Source organism: Xenopus laevis, chromosome 7L (assembly GCF_017654675.1).
Source record: "Xenopus laevis strain J_2021 chromosome 7L, Xenopus_laevis_v10.1, whole genome shotgun sequence".
Taxonomy (NCBI): Eukaryota; Metazoa; Chordata; class Amphibia; order Anura; family Pipidae; genus Xenopus; species Xenopus laevis.
Window position 1 is genome coordinate 85,907,114 of NC_054383.1, and position 20,568 is coordinate 85,927,681.

Sequence of the window (20,568 nt, forward strand, 5' to 3'; positions counted from 1 at the left end):
TATATAATACAGATGAGCCTAATTTTGGCTTGGAGCATGGGTCTGTAAGGCGTACATGTCTACCTTTAATACTAATGGTCTACATTGTGGTTTTAACTTGAATCTATTAGACAGAAGGGCCCACTTTGGGATCTGGATATAGGCCTATATGACAGTTAAATAAGTTGTAAGCTTGATTCCGCAGAATCATTATTTTGTAAATTGTCTTTTTTCATGAGCAAAAGGGCAAATGCTAAATTCTTGATTAAATAATTGGCAGTTGTAAACAATTTTTGCTAGTAGTGTTGCAAAGTTAGATCAAGTTCTAAAGTACAATTTGAGCTGTTGACTCAAAACTGATTATTGCTCACAAACTACTTCATTCAATCACTCTTCTGTTTACTTCCCATTTAGATTTTTAGGCCAGGGGCACACTGTGAGCTTTCTCCATTGGTGTACACCATTAAAGAAATCACAACTTGTTATCTTCCACCCCATTTCTACAGATGCGCTGGCAAGTATAGCTTCAGCCTGCCAGAACACATGGGGGGGGGGGCTTGAGAAATTAAGGTTGTCTATTATAGTACATCACAATCTGATTTCTTTCAGTCTAAAGGTGGCCATACACAGGGAGATCCACTTGTTTAGTGATGTAGCCAAACAAGCTGATCTCTCGCCAATATGCCCCTATTGAGCTAGGCGATATTGTGCTGATCTTATACGGGATGTCAGATCGCAGATGCCCATCAACGAACAGATCTGATGGGGGTTTTTTTACCCTGCCCGATCGACATCTGTCCGACTTTCGGACAGTTATCGATCGGGGACGCCCATCAGATGGCCTTACACATGGGCCAATAAGCTGCTGACCCTTAACACAATGAAGTAACAATATCTATGGCATGAGCATGAATGTGCTACTCCACATCACTTAAGTCTGGGCACCCCTAATTTTACATTCTTTAAAACATAATTCTGTGCCAAAATATTGGAGTTCTGCATGGGCATAATTCTATGCCAATACTTGGAAACAAGATTTACGTAATATTTGTGTACCTAAAGCCAGGAAATCAAGGGATAATTTATCAACTCTGGGCAAATTTGCAACTGGGTAGTAAACCATATAAACCGACCAAGATATTGCTTTCTCCATTTCCTGCTTAGGCAAGTGACCTGTCCTAGAAAAACTGCAGGAAATTACAAGTGCTTGGTCAAATTGCTTTTGTAATGTGTGAAAAAAAAAAAACCCAAAACAAAATGCAGCATGGTATAATCTTATGTAAAAACAGGTGGAGATTGGGCATGCAGATATTGTAATATACTCAAAGGACTTGGGTCCAATTTATCTCCATATCTAATATTAGTTTGGTTTTATCACCTCAGTGGCTAGAGGTTACTTCACTGATCATTCTTAGGGCTAGGTTTTACTCAACACTTCATGTAACAAATTAAAAGCCTCCTTTTAGTCCCTCACTGCTTTCTCATGTACTTGGAGGAAGAGAGGAGTTACAGGGAAGGATTTTTATTTTCAATGGAATTCTCAGCAGAGTTCAGCTCTTAGTGTTGATAGAAAAAGAGACAAGCTGGAAAGGAGTTTCTGGAAGGAATTTTCTATTAAAAGGCGTGGGAATTTTTTCCTTGTCTGAGAGCTGTTAGAAAAATAGCACTGTAATGCAGCCCCATTAATCAAAATCAGGGTTTGCCTAATTGCTTTAAAGCATTGTCCATATACAGTAGAACTCCCATTTTACGTTTTTTAAGGGGACCAGTAGGTTTGCCACCCGGTCGGTATTTTACCGGACTAGTCGGTAAAATACCAGCCAGTATTACAAATTTACTGGCAATGTAGCTGTCGGTAATTTGTAATACCTTTAACAAAAGCCCTTGGCCCTCCAGCAGAAACTTACCTCTCCTTAGTCTTCTGCCCCTCTCGCAATGGGCCCGCCCCTTTTGCATCATGCCGTACATGGCCACGCCCCCTTTTTTACACCACAGCCCACCTATATACATGTGGCTCCGCCCCTTTTTACATCACAGCGTTACCGCCCCATCACTGGTCAGTAAATTCTTTTTAAAAAAGGCAACCCTAGGGACCAGGGAAAATGTAAAATCAGGGCAATGCGTTAAAAGTACATTTTTCTTCAAGTACTGAAAGGATATAAGCACAGGAGTCTGTTTTACTTTGAGATACAATATTTACTGTGTTAATAACAAAGGTTAAACATTGCAGTGTTTGGGGGTCATGTGCAAGGCCTCTCTGTCAGTCACATACGCACATACGTGATAGGTGCAGGACTGTATAAGGGGCAGACTCATTGGAATTGACCGTTTATAGAAAGAACCATGGCAAAATATACATCTGGTTAGTATTTCAAACCTCTATTTCACAAATAATAACATTCATTGAGGAAACAAATCCAAAAAAATTTTGGGTACATCAGGACAACATTTTGATGTCAATTCCGGGAAAACATTACTTAAAATCAGGGAAATGCACCCATTGAAATGCATTATAAATTGGTGGGAGCACAAATAAAAAATGTAAAATGCGGGAAAACTTTAAAGGTACTTAAAATCAAGGTTTCACTGTAACTGCCTGTTCTACATAAACTGGGTTAAAGGAAAACTATACCCCCCAAACAATGTAGGTCTCTATAAAAACATATTGCATAAAACAGCTCATATGTAAAACCCTGCTTCATGTAAATAAACCATTATCATAATAATATACTTTTCTAGTAGTATGTGCCATTGGGTAATCATAAATAGTAAATTGCCATTTTAAAAAATAAGGGCCGCCCCCTGGGATCGTAGGATTCACTGTACTGTATGTTAGGTCACATGAGCCAATTAACAGACAGAGTTGTGTCTTTTGCTTCCTCACTTCTTCCTGTTACAGTTAGAGCTGCAGTATTTCTGGTCAGGTGATCTCTGAGGCAGCACAGAGACCATCACGAAATGGTGGCTCAAGGCAAGAGATGTAAAAGGGCAATATTTACTTAAATATATATTCCAGTTTGGTAAGATTTTTTAATATGCCACTTAATATGATATAAACTATCTGTTGCTTAAGTGTTCATTTTGGGAGTATAGTTTTCCTTTAATGGGCAGTATTGGACTGATTTTTTTAACAATCTGTTTGGTTTGATGGTCAACAGGCTACAATAATCAGCAGTAAAGACACCAAAAAAGTATTGCCTTTTGCTTTTTACTTGGTTTGATTTTTGATGAAACTTTAAAGTGGACATTACTGTTAATATGTACAAAGTGGTATTCAAAGACAATATCAGGGGAATGTAATAAAAATCGCTAACGGAAAAACTATTCGCAATGCGAAAAGTTATGCCTTTGCGCGAACAAATTTTGCTTTGTGCGAATTTAATATAGCTTTTGCGAGCCCGGAAACTGTTTAGCGACCACTTCCGACAGTGGAAGACCGTTTGCGAATTTTGTAGTTTGCGCCAATGCGCAGTCAATGTAATAAAACTTCTTTCTGAAAAAGTCGTTATGTTTGCTCCAAAAGATTACACCTTCAAGCACTTCTTATGAGTGCGCAATTAAAATTCGCAATGCGCAATTAAAATTCGCAATGCAATAACAGTTTAAGGAACAATATTACATTGCGAGATGTGGATTTTTAGTCTTATTGGTGCGAATTGTTTTGCTCTTTGCGACTTTTATTACATTCCCCTGTATCTTTTTATTGTGAGTGAGGAGGTTGAATTATTTATACATTCAGTAACATACACACAGATATTTATTCTAGCCCTGGTCAGTTTATGTTGCAACATAAATGTTTGTGTTCTGCTGCAGAATATGAGCAGACTATGCTTTCCAATGTCTTATATAGATGTTCATCTAAATCTGTTTCCTGACTTACTGGAGCTTTGCTCCTTAATAGTGTCCCATACAGGGATAAGTACTTAAAGAGGCAGTATGCCTCGTTTTCAACATTAGTTCAATAAATATGGCTTCTGCTGAACATACTTTTTGCCTGTTCTCTTAATTAAGAAATCTATACACTAAACATGACAAATCAGAAGTTCACAGAGTTTATTTAGCCCATGCCCTATTCATTGAACTAATGTTACAAAGGGGGTATACTTTAAATCATAAGCATGCTTCATTACTTGGTAGGGGATAACAGAATAGAGCCCCTAACTTAAAAAAGCAAACCAGTAAAAACATTTTCTGCTGAAAGTTCACCTTTTTGTTTATTGCACCTAGACATCTTTGCAGGTACTTTATTTCAAAAGTCAAAACCAGCAAGGCTGGTAATAAAAAAAAAAAAAAAAAAAAAAAAAAAAAAAAAAAAGGAAAGACAGATACAGCTGTACTACGGTACTTTCAATATGTTATATTTATAAATTAGACCTATGCTGCTAATAAATTAGGGATGCACCTAATCCACTATTTTGGATTCGGCCGTACCCCAAATCCTTTACGAAAGATTTGGCCGAATACCAAATCCTGATTTGCATATGCAAATTAGGGATGGGAAGGGGAAAACATTATTTATTTCCTTGTTTTGTGACAAAAAGTCACGCAACTTTCCTAATTTTTAGGAGTCGGATTAGGTTCGCCCGGGCAGAAGGATTCGGCCGAATCTGAATCCTGCTGAAAAAGGCCGAATCCTGGATTCGATGCATCCCTATAATAAATATCAAGAAATTGCTTAGAAATACAATTTTTTTTTCATATTTAATTTGCAGATTTGGGCCCTATGTCTCCACTTAAATTCCAAACTGGATAATTGCAGGATAAGAAATAAAGGCCAGTGGCAAACAATCTAATACAATCAAATATTTCTGCCCACGTAAGCAAGGGGGTGAGCTGCATTTCATTGATAACAGCAAACACTTTTGCAAGATTTGTGGTTCTCCTATGGCAGATACTGTGCTGGTTAAATCCTGTTTGCCACTCCTAATCCTGCTGTTCTTCTCTACTGATCAGTATCCTCCTTTTCCCCCCCTCTGCGTCTTTTATATAATATGGAGGCTGATGTGATTATGCAACAAGATGTTTTCCAGTACACTGGGAACGGCTCTGGGCTTTGGAAACTTTCCAGGAAAATGGAATAAGCTGCAAACTACTGGACATACAATAGATGAGTCGAAATGCAGTGATGTTGTTACCATGGCTACCGATGGCTACCAATTAGAAGAGGATGCCTTAACCTTTGGCACTCAACTAGCGCTGTAGCCGGCAGCCTATGCCACAAATAAAGAGTCTAAATATCAGGCTCCGGTTTATGATGTGACATGGGAAATATAGACAACTATAATCTCTTGCAGGGATAGCTTACAATGCGGGGGTCCATTTAACCATTAGTATACACCTTTGTCCTTGGATTGTCCTGGTTAGTTACTTTTTCCACAGTTCTGTAGTTTGCCAAAATACAGTACTGTCATTATATTACAGAGATCCATAAAACTGGAGAGCATTGCTGCGCTTGTCACATTCCTGAGGAGTGGTTGTTTCCATTCATGCACCTGCCAGTCTATAAAGACACTCTTCCCCCTCCAGATATTTTTAAACTGCATCCCATAACTTCTCTAGGGTAGTACATAGGATTTGGCTTCTACCAGTCTTTCATATGGCATATCAACCTGCACTTTTTTTTATTTATTTATTTTTAATTTTACCTTACTATCTGATCTACAATGTTCTGTGCAGAGACTGGGGAGAGATTGCTGATTGTCTCTTGTACAGGTATGGGATTCGTTATCTGGAAACCTGTTATCCAGAAAACTCTGAATTACAGGAAGGCTGTCTCCCATAGACTCAATTGTACCCAAATAATATACATTTTTTAAAATTATTTTGTTTTTCTCTGTAATAATAGTACAGTACCTTGCACTTGATCCAAACTATTGTATCATTAATCTTTATTGGAGAGCAAACCCCAGGTCCCAAGGAACTATCCTATTTCATATAAATCTTGGAGCCACACAAAGTCTGTTTTGCCCCATACCCAATTATAGTAATAAAAATGCTATTTGATTTGAATAAGAATAATGTTCCATTAATGTGCTTACATTCCCACTTGCCTTGGCAGTGATTTTAGTCTATTTAAACTATCAGCTAAGGGAACATTTAGATAACTTCTTAGTTTTTGTGTAGTATTTGGAGTCCAAAATGAAACCTGCTAACCTTAGGGTTTCCACCCATCCAGTAAAATGAATGCTTGATGCCAATGTTATCAATTATTCAAAAATATAGAAAGGCTGGTATTTTTTCTAGAAAGGGTGGCAACTAGGGTTGCCACCAGGCCGGTATTTTACTGGCCTGGCCGGTAAAAATTATGGCTGATCCAAATGTTATTAATAGGGAAAAAGATAAATATATAGGAAGGCCGGTATTTTTTTCCAAAAAAGTTGGCAACCCTAGCTATCCCATGTAATTTATTTTCAGGCCTGTGTCTGTTTTTGTCCCATCCGGACATTCTTTCCAGGTCCTTGTCCTTTTGATTGTAGAAAATGTAATAGGCCCAATCTCTTACCGTTTGTTGTCTGCGAAGAACGTTACCAAACAGAAAGATAGAAATCTGCTGCAAACAACCTTGGGAGAATGGTTTCAGATGGAACTGTGTCACATCCCCTGAAAAGTAGTTTCATGTATTTAACTTGAAATAAATCTGCATGAATATATTCAGCATTTAAATATTTCAACAGGAGTTCACAAAGGGATGTATGCAGTCTCTACAAGTATAGAGATGAAATAGCAATGCCATTGTGAAATCCTTATTGATGTGGCAAACGGGACTGAGTGACGAATGTTTATGAATTAGTCTCTCTCTCTCTGTGTCTCAGAAAGGCTAGGTTCATTGCTGCTTCATATCTCTGGATTTCTAGTAACATTCCTTAGTCTTTTGTTTTCCTTTCTGACTAAACGTGGGTCTAGCATGTATTATCTGCATTCCCCCACACAGAAAGGATGGGGACAGTCTAATATTTTAATTATGCAATAGATAGGATAATATTTAGTATAATGTTACTAAAACTTGTAGTACAAGTATCACCTCTATTATGCAGAAACTGTTTTATAAGAAGTTTTAAAATATATGAAAAGTAGCATTTCACCTAGTGTCCCGTGTAAACAAATAGTTCTGTTTTGTTAGACATGTTTTGCCTCTGTAATAAAAAGAATATTTCTTGTACATGATGTTTTTTTTTTTTTTCATGTGTCAGGGCTATAGTACATGCTAGTTGTTTTCCTTATTTTCAGAGAAGCAAGTCTGACTATTAGCGCAGGGAGTTCTATGCTCAGGCTGAAAAGCACCTCTTATAAAGATGTCACGTGGAAATATGCTGCCAGAGAGTACACCCTGTGTGCCATCAACCTAAATGATTTTAGAAGCCTTTTATGGAACACCCCAGAAAATAGATCTCAATTCCTGTACTATAGTGCAAATAATCTTTTGTAAAGACCATACAAAGGTGGGGTTGCCACCTGTTCGGTTTTGAATCGTACATCCCAGTAGTCTGGTTCAAAATTTTGTCTGATTGAGAAACCTGGAATAGCAATTGATGCAATAACCCAGCATCCTAACCCCACCCAACATCATTGTGCCTGCCCCAATGTCATCATGCCCACACCCAGCATCACTACCCCACCCCAATGTCTTCAGCCACGCCCCCTTTGGATTTAGCCACTGGAAAAGGTGGCAATCCTAAATTAGTGTTTTGAAGACATGGACAAGCTATCTGTGTACAATTTATTTTAGGGTGGTGGCACACCGGGAGATGCAGTTGCATGCAATAAATTTTCGTGACTGCGTGTGACCATTCTTCCCGCTGGCAAGAATGCGAATTGATGGCGGGATGGCATAAGCATTGCTTCACTTTTCCCAAGTTTCTTTGTGCGGCAACTTCGGGAAAACGGTAGCGACTTATACCATGCCATCCTGCAGGAAATTTGCATTTCGGGGAGATTAGATGCAAGCAGTAGCAAAGATTTATAACAGGCAACTAAATCCCCCCTCCAAGCTGCATGAAAGTCCTTGGTATTGACACATAAGGGGAGTATGTACTAAAGGTTGCATGTAAATGTAACTAAGTCCAATTGTCAGGCATATTTTCACTATGGCTTTCCATATCTACTTAAAAATTGTAAGTATGCTATTATAATCCTAATGTGCCATCATTTTTGCTGTCAGAAATTCTATGAAATTTCAATTAAGGTGAAACTTCACCTGGTGAAAGGAGGTGAATGTTTGCCTATGTGTTTGCCAATGCAAACTAAATACTCCATTAGTCTTTTCAGTCAATTGGTGATATTATGGCAAAATTAAAAAATTTTTCCCCCCAAAAACGTAAATTTTAACTTTAGACCTGTGGTAAATATACCTTAATGTAGCAGAAACCAGCTCATTCTTTGAAGAAAAAGCGACACATCGTTCCGTTTCTGTCTCATATAACCTTCAGCCATCACAAACTACATTCTGATGGTTTATAATTGCCCACAAGAAGCCAGGAGTAGGCATGGCTTTAATGGTTTAGTGAGCAACCTCAAACAATACTTGTGGTGTAGGCAGACACTAGTGTTCAGTAATGGAATACTTCAGCCATAGCATTTGGAACAGCATCCCCAACAGATTGCTTGGAGATTGTATAACGAATGAGCATAAACATGTTTTAAAAATGTGATATTCTTCTGTAATTCAGCAGGAAAATGTGTGTGTAGTAAATGCAGTTCAGCGTGCATTTCCATTACTACATTATACATTCAAAACTTTGCATCACAGAATTCACATGTAATTTCAACCCTCTGGAAAAAGTCCCAAATGACATAGGATATGCTAATTTTGCTTGGCATTCTCCTACTTGTTTATTAACCCAATTTGTCATGCAGATTCCCAAGCAGAGTAAGCACTGCCAGGAAATCAAGGGCAATTTTCTGTGTAGTTTTCTAGGTGGGACCCTTCATGCCAACACATACTATATGTCTGTGTAGATAATGGTGCAACGGAATAAATGATTGAGAATTTTTACATGGGAGTGCCGGTTTTCTTGAATTGAAGTTTATATATATTTTAACCGGCTATATAGGCCGCAATAGAGTTTGCCTTGGAGTGCGGATACTCACTGGACTGTGATTGATATATATACATCATTTTGGAATACTGCACCCAGGCAGCTGTTTTTGAATGCATGAGTGCTCCAGTCTCTTTGGAGCACTGTGATGTGTGAAAAATAAAATCACTTGATTTGCTAAGGGAAGTGCTGGCCTGGGAATGCTTTATTCCAAATTGAGAGTATATTAATATATATATATATTTTTGATTATATGTATATATTGATTATATGTGTGTGTGTGTGTATATATATATATATATATATATATATATATATATATATATAATATAATCAGGAAGCCGGCACAGCACGTCAAAAAGTCATCGCTGCCTGGGTGCAATATGCCCAAAAATAAAGTAGAGAAGTGAAGAAGCTCGCACTCACAGGACTTATCAAAATCAAAAATGGTGTTTATTTCAATATAAGTAACTAACATTTCGGCTTGCACTCAAGCCTTTCTCAAAGAGAAAGGCTTGAGTGCAAGCCGAAACGTTAGTTACTTATAGTCCTGTGAGTGCGAGCTTCTTCACTTCTCTACTTTATTTTTGGGCATATTGCACCCAGGCAGCGATGACTTTTTGACGTGCTGTGCCGGCTTCCTGATTATATTATATTATAATATATATATATATATATATATATATATATATATATATATATATATATATATATATATATATATATATATATACACACACACACGCACACACACATATAATCAATATATACATATAATCAAAAATATATATATATATATATTAATATACTCTCAATTTGGAATAAAGCATTCCCAGGCCAGCTATATATATACTATATATATATATATAGTGAATAAAGTACCCCCTCTTGTAAAATATAAGGATATTATAAGTTACCGAGGAGTTTCATGACCAGGTCATGGAACTCCGAGGTAACTTATAATATCCTCATATTTTGCAACTGGGGGTACTTTATTTATTATAATACATAAGTTTTAGGGAGTCATGTGACAGAAATGACATCAGAACTCACCGTTTATAACTGATGACATTTTGTATAATTTACAAGATATTCATGGCTTTTGTGTATTATATATAGATATAGATATATATAATGATTATATGTATATATAATGTATATTTATAATGTGTACATATATTTACACAAGTGTTCATTTATAGAAGGTATATATTAGTAACATGTTTTACTATATAAGGCTTGTGTTAGTTTTTCTTTTTCAGCTTCAGAATGTAATCTCTTCTATGACTTAAAAGGTTCACAGTCCCACCTCCCCCTATTGCTAAATTCCCCTGCCGGACGAAGAATAAGTATCACAGACAGATGCCAAGAGCCTGCCTGCGTCATCCACAGCACTTTGTAAATATTCTGTTCATAGGGCTGCTAACAAGCAATCATTTATCACCTCCCAGTTGAAGTGTAACATGAGACCCATCCTAGCTAAAGAGGTCACCATTCTAAACCTTTGAGTGGAGGGGAGACAAGGAGAACGTTGCTCTGCAATGCAAAAGAGTTCTAGCAACAGATCAGTTTAGGATACTTCAATATAATGTATGGTCTAGGGACCTCTGGTTTGACTTGTGGCTTTTAAAATACATTTTTTTTGCAAAAAAAATGTTCAGTAGACACAACAACATTATACTGTTAGTGCAAGACACTGCCTCTGTGGCAGCCAACAAAAAAATGCCACGTTATCTTTCATAAGTATATCCTAATTTAGGGAAGGAATCATGGGAGACTGCAACTTGGTGCGTTTATGGAAAATAAATAAAAACAGAGTATTCAAGGACATTTCTGGACAGTATTCAGGACAGGTATATTGATTAGTACAAACACTGAGTTGCTCAACATGTACAGCAACAGACTTAAAGGTCTGCTAATTGTGCAATAATACATTTTTACCATGTAATAGAAATTCACTGGCATTGCTAGCTAGATCAGTTAGGAATGGACATGATTTTTAAGGGTTGTCCTGGTATTTTTGGCTATTTATTTTTGCAACCCTTGCAGAATCAAAAGACTCCTGTCTCACATCTATGTGTCCGTGGCCAAAAGCCCTACATGTCTGCCTCTACTGATGCAAAGGAAGTTATTAGGAATATGGCATTGTTGTAGAGGACAGAATCTACAAGAATGCATAATGTAGGTTTCTGATCTGGCCATCTGACTCTGCAACTTAAAAATTGGCCCTGTGGGTACTTTTGCCTGAAGGCTGTTCTCGAATAATTCTTAAATACTTATTTGACTCTTGATATTTCATTTATAAAAAAACATGCAATGGCCTTTTAAAACGCTAGCCTAGTAAATAAGCTTTTCAGTGTGTTTGAAAAATTGATCTGCATCACCTTAAAATACAGTACAAGGACTAGTTTTATATATTAATTTACTAGACCCCCCTACCAAATTAAGTTATGGTCCACAGGCTCATCTTTGATACCTTTAACCAAAAACATATTTAATGTTGTGCGCACACAAACTGGAGTGTATGGACAAATGTTCTAAACACACGAGTTGCATACATTTTTTATCTGACAGATGGGTACAGTAAATGGATATTTTGACATGGACACTGGCACTTAAAGGGGACCTGTCACCAAAAAAAAAAAAATATTCCAAATCCTATTTTATCATGTTAGTCAATCAAAATGAACTTTAATTACACTATATAAATAATTTGAATTGTGTTTCCATCAGTCTGGGAATATTAATTATAGCAAGCAGGCAGGAGCCATTTTGTGGACACTGTTATTAAGGCAAGCCTTGCATCATCTCAGAATCTTTTTTGTGCACCAGAATGGGGGGCCTGATGTCTATTCCCATGCACTGGTTACACAATTAAATGTTTAAGAAAACTGGTGGAATGTGGGGAGAGCGGTGACATCTAGGAAGTGCTGAATGGAAAGTGAAAGTAATTGCCTGCCTAGGCATAGAGGAGGGGCAGGCAATATTTGATTGACAGCTGAGATGTTTAAATGAGTTTACAACAGCTATGAATGCTTTAATAAAAAAAAGAATTTGGATTTCATGTTTAATTTAAAAAGGACTTTGATTATACAACTTTTAATGTCTGGTGACAAGTCCACTTAAAAAACAAACAAACACCATTTAGCACCATGGTTATGAAGACACTATATATTCATGTAAGCAGCCATAGATTCTACAGTAGGCGTATATGCTATAGAGAAGTGCTGACCATCTACAACCATAGGGGTTCCATACAGTTCTGTAGGACATTTTAGCAAGGCCAGCCTACTCACGTGCTCAGTCACCTTCTTCAAATAGCACAGTGATTTTTATATAATCCTAGCTGCACAACATGTGCCGTGTTAAATAATTGGCCTCTTCATGGAAAATTCTGCTCAGTACTGCTATGGGGCTGACAATGACACCAAGTCATACAGGTGCATTAAGCACAAATTATTTCTAAACTGACGTGGTTGCCTGTATCATTCACCCAGGCCATTAGGAATAGCTCAGAGGAGGTTTGAAGGGCACTATTCTTCAATAGGGCTTCTTCTGTTTGAAAATGATTGTAATTAAATATGCTGTTGAAAGCTGCACTTTGTCCCAGTTCCACTAAAACATGCATTTCATTATTTTAAATGTGCATATTGTCTCTTTTCTTCCAGCATTTTTCTTACCCTTTTGATATTGCAATTCTTTCCTGTCATAATGTTATGGCATGTATCATAAGGTTTGCTGATTAGAGGTCTTATTTAGAAACAATCATTTGATAAAAAGACCACCTTACATATATTATGATCTCAAGTTTTTTTTTTCTAATTGTATGTACTTGATTTCATTGCTATCTTTAAAAAAAAATACATATATAAAAACATACAGCGGTTTATCTTTTAGTAGCTCTTTGGCAAGCTGTTTGAGAGTGCAGGGTTTCCTATAACATTGAGTCTAACTGGCTTTCTTCAAAAATCTCTATTGTATTTGCTAAAAGCTCTAGATTATACAGCCGCCTGCAATTTTCTTGCTGGGGAAGCAACATTACATTATGACCGTTCCAATTTAGAAGAAAGAACAACTTTTTTTTTCTCCAGGTTATTCCATTTTTTCAGATACTGCTTTAGCCTGAGTATATGTATATAGAGGCACCCCTTTTAAGCCAGGCTTGTGTGCTCACATGCAACTCCCACATGCATTAACACTTTTTTTATTATGTTGTTTAGCAGGGCAGACACTTACACTTAGAAACCATGGCCAAACTCCCCCATACCTGATTTTACCTTATTTATTATTAAAAATGCTTGATTTAATCAGTTCGGGTAAAAACTCTATATAAAATCGAGAGAAACCCGAAATTGTACAATTTTTCCGGAGTTTTTTCCCTGAACTGCTCGGTTTTTTTTTTCGTGCTTTTTCCCCCGAGAAGCCCAAATCTTTTTGTATTTTTGCCATAAAAATGGTTGGATTTTCGAGCTTATTCCAGCACAGACCACAGAAACTTCAAAATAGTACAGGGACCTCTGCCATTGACTTTTATATAACCTCTGCAGGTCTTAAGCTGGCCATAGACGCAAAGATCCGATCGTACGAATCAACGTACGATCGGACTTTCCCATCTCCCGACCCTCCACTAACCATTCAGATCAAAGTCTTTACCATTCCGATCAAATAAGAACAGATCACCCAATGTTCTGCCCCTGACAGCAATCGTACGATACTTATGTCTGACAACACTAGTGACAGTCTCCCTCTGAAAATCGTACGATCAGCAATACCCGCAGAGATATTATCGGCAGGCGACAGAAATTTTCTAACCTGTCCGATCGACCAAACGACCGATCTCCGACGGACGAAAAATGTCGGGACTCTCCACACATGGTCCGAAAATCGTACGAATCCACGATTCGTACGATCGGATCTTTGCGTCTATGGCCAGCTTTAGAAAGCAAATTTTCAGCTTTTGGCTGCATCGGGATTTAATAAATCTCGAAAAAATTCCAGTTTTGTCCCAAAAGTTTAGTAATAACCCCCTAAAATTCCTTTTAATTAGAATTATGGGATCTGTTATTCAGAATTATTCTTTCATTAGCATGCTTGCTTAGTCAAGCAAATCCTAGTACTGTACAGGTATAGGAACTATTATCCCGAATGCTTTGGACCTGGGGTGTTCTTGATAAGGGATCCTATACCTTAATGTTAATTTCCTTACATTTCGAAAATTCTAATAACAGTCCAGCACTTTTTTTGATTTTAAAGGGATCCTGTCATTGGAAAACATGTTTTTTTCAAAACGCATCAGTTAATAGTGCTACTCCAGCAAAATTCTGCACTGATATCCATTTCTCAAAAGAGCAAACCGATTTTTTTATATTCAATTTTGAAATCTGACATGGGGCTAGACATTTTGTCAATTTCTCAGCTGCCCCTGGTCATGTGACTTGTGCCTGCACTTTAGGAGAGAAATGCTTTCTGGCAGGCTGCTGTTTTTCCTTCTCAATGTAACTGAATGTGTCTCAGTGGGACATGGGTTTTTACTATTGAGTGCTGTTCTTAGATCGATCAGGCAGCTGTTATCTTTGTTAGGGAGCTGTTATCTGGTTACCTTCCAATTGTTCTTTTGTTTGGCTGCTGGAGGGGGGGGAAGGGTGGGGGGGGTTATATCACTCCAACTTGCAGTACAGCATTAAAGAGTGATTGAAGTTTTTATCAGAGCACAAGTCACATGACTTGGGGCACCTGGGATTGACAATTGACAATATGTCTAGCCCCATGTCAGATTTCAAAATTGAATATAAAAAAATCTGTTTGCTCTTTTGAGAAATGGATTTCAGTGCAGAATTTTGCTGGAGCAGCACTATTAACTGATTCATTTTGGAAAAAAAGTTTTTTTCCCATGACAGTATCCCTTTAAGCTTTAGACATGGTATATGTCTGTTATGACTAAATCTATATTTCCATAGGGTTTTCATAAAAACACTTCATTAAGATTTTTCTCTTTTTGAGGGTTACATCTGACTTGCATGTATGACACAGCATGGTTTTCACACTGTACAAATACGAATAATAGTTGTCTCTTCTCAACAGATTACTTGGCTAATCATGGACGTCTCAGCGAGCCTGAGGCTAGGCGGAAATTCTGGCAGATCCTCTCTGCGGTTGAGTACTGCCACGGCAGAAACATAGTGCACAGAGATTTAAAAGCTGAAAATCTACTGCTGGACAACCATATGAACATCAAAATTGCAGGTAAATTGCAACCTCTCACACAGACTTGTATAGTTTTATTGAAATGTTTTGGAACATTTTACGACACAAGGAAATATAATTTACAAAACATTAACACGCGATTGTTAGAGATTCATTTGTGTAATGCAATTAAGTTTCGGAGAAGAGAGTTGCCAAATTACTTTGTTAGGGAATGTGCGGCCCCTCATAGGTTCAAAGTGGGGGAACTAAGGTTGTGGACTCTTGCAGTTGTAATGAGTGAATGAATTACAGAAAGTTACAGTGTGGGTTTGTATGAGGGTGTGATAATTAAGGTGTATGAAGCAACGAAAACAGCATCATTTATATTTGCCTGTGCATAAAGTTAATATGGCAGCTTTCCCTTAAATCCAGCTGATGGTCAGCCAATTAAGTGTGTCATAGGCAGGCAGACTGTGAAGTGTTCCAGTTGCAGCTTAGTATTAAAAAGGCCTAGACTTTATGCCAGGTACATCTTTGATGGTCCAGAGCATTGTTGATCTAGGTGTGCTGGTTCATTTTTGAGCATTATGCAGGCGTTAACGTAGTATGTGACCTTGTGAATATTCTGCACCATTAATAAATGAGCAATACCATCCCTGTAACTGAACATATAATACATGAAAAGCCAGTAACTGGGGCAGATAGAAAATAAGAACTGTCATTTGATTTGGTAAGGTCATCAAGAGTCTTCCAGTAAGTGATAAATTGTAATCAAATTCTTGATACTTTGTTAATCATGTGTTTGCAAGATCATTGCAAAGGCATGCAGCCTTTAGACGTCTGTGCTGTTTCTCACAAGATGGTGTAAATGAACTTTGGTATAAATATGGCACGAATCAAGCTTACACACAGGCACACATATATTTCATATATATATTTTTGATTAGCAATGGAGGGGTCTTGTATCTGAATCTGAATTTAGAAACCAGTGTTTAAAGTATTTTTTTTATCTTAGAAAAAGCACAATTAACTTCTTGGGATGCCTGAAGGAAGCAATAAAATAATGTCTGTCAATTATTCTGAAGCCATGATTTTTTTTATACAGTGATTATTAAATTGTGAGTTAAGAACCACCATGTAAAATTATTTATATCTCCAGCAGTGTATAGTGATCTAGAGCAGTGCTGTCCAATTTCTGTGGTCCTGAGGGCCGGAATTATTCTCATCTACAGGAGAATAATCCCTGTTTTTAAACCACACCCACTTTAAAAGATAACCATGTTACCACAAGAACTTTTAAGACCATATGCACATTAATGGTGTGAATATGTGAACAAGGTGGACTCTTTCAGTCCAAGTCTGAGATGTGAACAGTACAGGGCTTTAGGGGTGTAAACAATAGAAGTGTTACAAGTGTGAACAATGCAGGGGGGGGGATTACAGGTGTGAACAATTTAATCTAACAAAATCTCACCCTGGTGGTCCAGTGGGCCGCCGAGGACGCCCGCCGTGTGGTTTTGCCTCCTTGATGGTTCGCGGTGCAATGCGTTGGGGCGCGCGGCATGCACTTCTGCCTTTTCCCTGCGCATTACGTCAGCGCGCAATGCCGCAAAATTTGAATGGTATTTAAAGGGACTTCGGAACTGAGATCATTGCCCGTTATTGGTTCAACCTAGTGTGTTCCTGTGTGCTTTACTTGTATTTCCTGATATCTGATTCCTGTTTTGACCCTTGCCTGATTGACTATTCTGACTTCTGTGATCCTGACCCCTGCCTGGTAAACCAACTATTCTACACTCTGTTACATGACCCGTGCCTGTTTGGACAATCTCTTGATTGATTTCCTGGCTTTGACCCGTGCCTGTCTGACTCCGCTTGAATTGTGCCTGCACTGACCTGGCCTGCCTGACTAAGATTTCGTCTAAATCCTTGTACTGTGACCTTCTGCCCAAAGACTTTGCTCAAACAATCGTGCCCCTCTGCTCGTCCAGAACCTTTGCTTGGCTCCTCTCTTTATAAGACCTGGCGGCATCCGATTAGCCGAGGGCCCGTCCCGAGGTGAAAGGTGGCTGTTAAAGGTGGAAGCAAGAGCTGAGACCAGGGAGCATTGGTTCTGGATTCTGGGTGCGATTCGTGACATTAAGGTGGTTTAAACAATGCATGGGCAAGTTAATCTCAGTACTGATAGCTTTTCAAGTTTACACAAGGTGTAAATCACAGCAGGTAGACTTTCATGTGTGGGCCACACAAGGGGGGCTCGCAGGCTGCCATTTAGACAGCACTGATCTAGAGTATTATGTTGCTAAATAAATATACAGGTATGGGACCTGTTATACGGAATACTCAGGACCTAACTTTTCCATATAATGGTTATTTCCATAATTTGGATCTCCATACCTTGTCTACTAAAAAAATCAATTAAACATGACTTTAACCCAATAGAATTTTAGCCTTGTAAGGATTAATTGTATCTTGGTTAGGATCAAGTTCAAGGTAATGTTTTATTATTACAAAGAAAAGGAACATCTTTTTTAAAATTTTGAATTATTTGCTTATAATGGAGTCTATGGGAGTTGGCCTTCCCATAATTCAGAGCTTTGTAGACAACTGGTTTCTAGATAATTTGATTCCATACCCATACCCTTACTATGAGATACTAATTTCAAAGCTTTTTTTGGGTTGACTATATCTGAATAACTCTATAGGTAAATGACTCGCAACATCTGTCTGATTTCCCCCTGATACCAGATTTGATTTATTATATCCTAAAATCAAAGTGTACCTTGATGGTTCAGAATCCTCCATAATTCTCTTGCTTGACACTACATGCCATGTAATTAACATCTAACTGTAGTAGCCAGTTCTGAATCAGGAAGGTTCATTACAGATTGTCATTAGCAGTGAGATTAAGTCTACTTCATATCGGAAAGCTGGTCTGAACCTGAACATTAATGCTGTAAAAATGTAAGTTTTTCCATTTTGTGGATCATTTATGCATTTGGATTTTTAAGACCAGGTTATCATTCCTCTCCAAATTCCACCACTCCCGTGGCAAATAGTTTCCACTGAAGAATAAAATATAGGACATTTAAAGAGTTAAATTTTTAGGTAAAGTTTTTTTCTAGGAAAAAATACATGAGTACCGCTGGCTTAGAAGTTTTTTTTTTAGAACACCTAATCCCTTTGGTGCCATAGATGCCTCCAGAGCATTGCAAATCCAACATCACAGACAATGCTTTGTGTTGCTTTTTCCATCTGTGCATCCAACCAGCTGTAAGTGAATCAAGGTGAAAGTGAGTTTTTTCTTTTTGTAGCTCCCCCGATAGCCGGCTCCCTCTTGCTGACGGACAGCTAGCTCAGCATTGACGTCAAGCACGGCTCATTAACATTCAGGGCACGAAATGGGTCAGCTCTGACAATTAGTTGTCCCAATCTCTCCCCTACCTTCCTTTATCAGCAGCGCCTCTCTGCCCAATCATCCTTTACCTCCACATTATCCCAATCACAGAGTGTGCAGAATGCCGCTAATTAAGCTTCTAATGATTAACACTATCTGTGCAGTCACATTGTTAGACATTACACAGATCTGCTTTTTATGAGACTGTTAACTATGTGCACTTATTAATTAGAAAGTCTCTTCTTTGTGCAGTAGGTTATTCTCTTAATAGGCTATACCTCATTAAAGGAAACCTCTACCCCCCCAAATGAATATTTAAGCAACAGATTTATATTATTATTATTAATATTATCATATTAAGTTGCATATTAAAGAATCTTATCAAACTGGCATATATATTTAAGTGAATATTGCCCTTTTACATCTCTTGCCTTGAACCACTATTTTGTGAAGGTCTGTGTGCGGCCTTAGAGATCACATGACCAGAAATACTACAACTCTAACTTTAACAGTAAGAAGTGTGGAAGCAAAAGACAGTGGGGCTCATTTATCAACACTGGGCAAATTTGCCCATGGGCAGTTACCCATAGCAACCAATCAGTGATTAGCATTTTAAAGCCAGCTGCAAGTAAAACAATGAATGCAACAATCTGATTGGTTGTCATGGGTTATTGCCCATGGGCAAATTTGCCCAGTATTAATAAATGACCCCTACTAGTCTGTTAATTGGCTCATGTGACCTAACATATATGGTTTGTTTGTGTGCACCGTGAATCCTGTGATTCCAGGGGACGGCCCTTATTTTTTAAAATGGCAATTTTCTATTTAGGATTACCCAATGGCACATTCTACTTAAAAAGTATATTATTATGAAAATGCTTTATTTACATGAAGCAGGGTTTTACACATGTGCTGTTTTATTCAATATCTTTTTATAGAGACCTACATTGTTTGGGGAGTATAGTTTTCCTTTAACAAGTTTCCCATAAAATGTTGCTATAATGCTTTATGTAGAACCAACTTGTTTTTGCATAGGTTGTTCATCGTTCATATCAGTCCCTGCTGGCAGTTTAAAGTTTCCATAAGTCCGTAGACGCAGTTCCTGGCTTGACCTGCATCTGATGTAATGACTGTATGAGTTGCATTCATGTGAGCCTCTTAAGCACGTCCTGTGGTTTATCTTGTGACTGCTGCCAGGTCAGCTGCATAATGTAAACAACTCACCTACCGCTCCGTAAACCCTGCCAGACAATCTCAGGGAGGTGGCATTGCAGCGTTCTGCTGGGTTATTGGATTATTTGAACAGTAGATTGAGAGTTATTTGCCTTCAGTGCAGAATTTATAAACTGTTTTGTGTTTAAATCACATTAAAAGAGGCTACAGTATAACGAAGAAGCAATCATTTTGTTCCAGTACTCTTTTGTATGATGTCATTCTGAATCTGAAAGATTTTATTGCTAATAGAGGATTAACTTTGTTTTACTAAACATGATACCCCTATGATTTAAAGGTACATGCATTTTTGATTGCACTAGGGATCACATAGCTCACCACACAGAAAGGTGTAAGTCTACAGTACAAAGGTATAAGTGATCCCAGTGAGTCTCTTGGTGATACTTCGACTGAAGGAAGGTCAATGTGATGCCTACACATACATACCTAAGAGTAGACTATTTTGAAAATCTTACTGCATCTTCTATTTTATTGGTGTATCTAGAGCAGTTGTTCCCAAACAGTTTGAGGCTGCCTCACTGGAATATATTTTTGGCAGAATGCTATTTTTCTCTGGTAGATACTCCTGAAAGCCCAATTTGTAGGTAAAGTAGAGCAAGATTTTTGAAGCCTTAGTTGATGTATTTTATATATTATAGGAACTATGACTGAAGGGCCGATAAAGCATGGGTTTTTATATCTCTAACCTTGTTATGAACGAATGTGGGGAATTGTAAATTGCCTTAAATACTCAAAAACCAC

The 20,568-nt window shown here is 37.8% G+C and overlaps 1 protein-coding gene across 1 annotated transcript in view; it reads left to right on the top strand.

The window, feature by feature from the left end:
• The window catches only part of sik2.L (salt inducible kinase 2 L homeolog), a 104,283-nt gene that overhangs the window by 51,134 nt on the left and 32,581 nt on the right, over positions 1 to 20,568 (top strand). The window contains exon 4 of the mRNA XM_018225910.2: positions 15,096 to 15,257. Within this exon, the coding sequence (XP_018081399.1) occupies positions 15,096 to 15,257 (162 nt within the window). The remainder of the gene's footprint in view (positions 1 to 15,095; positions 15,258 to 20,568) is intronic.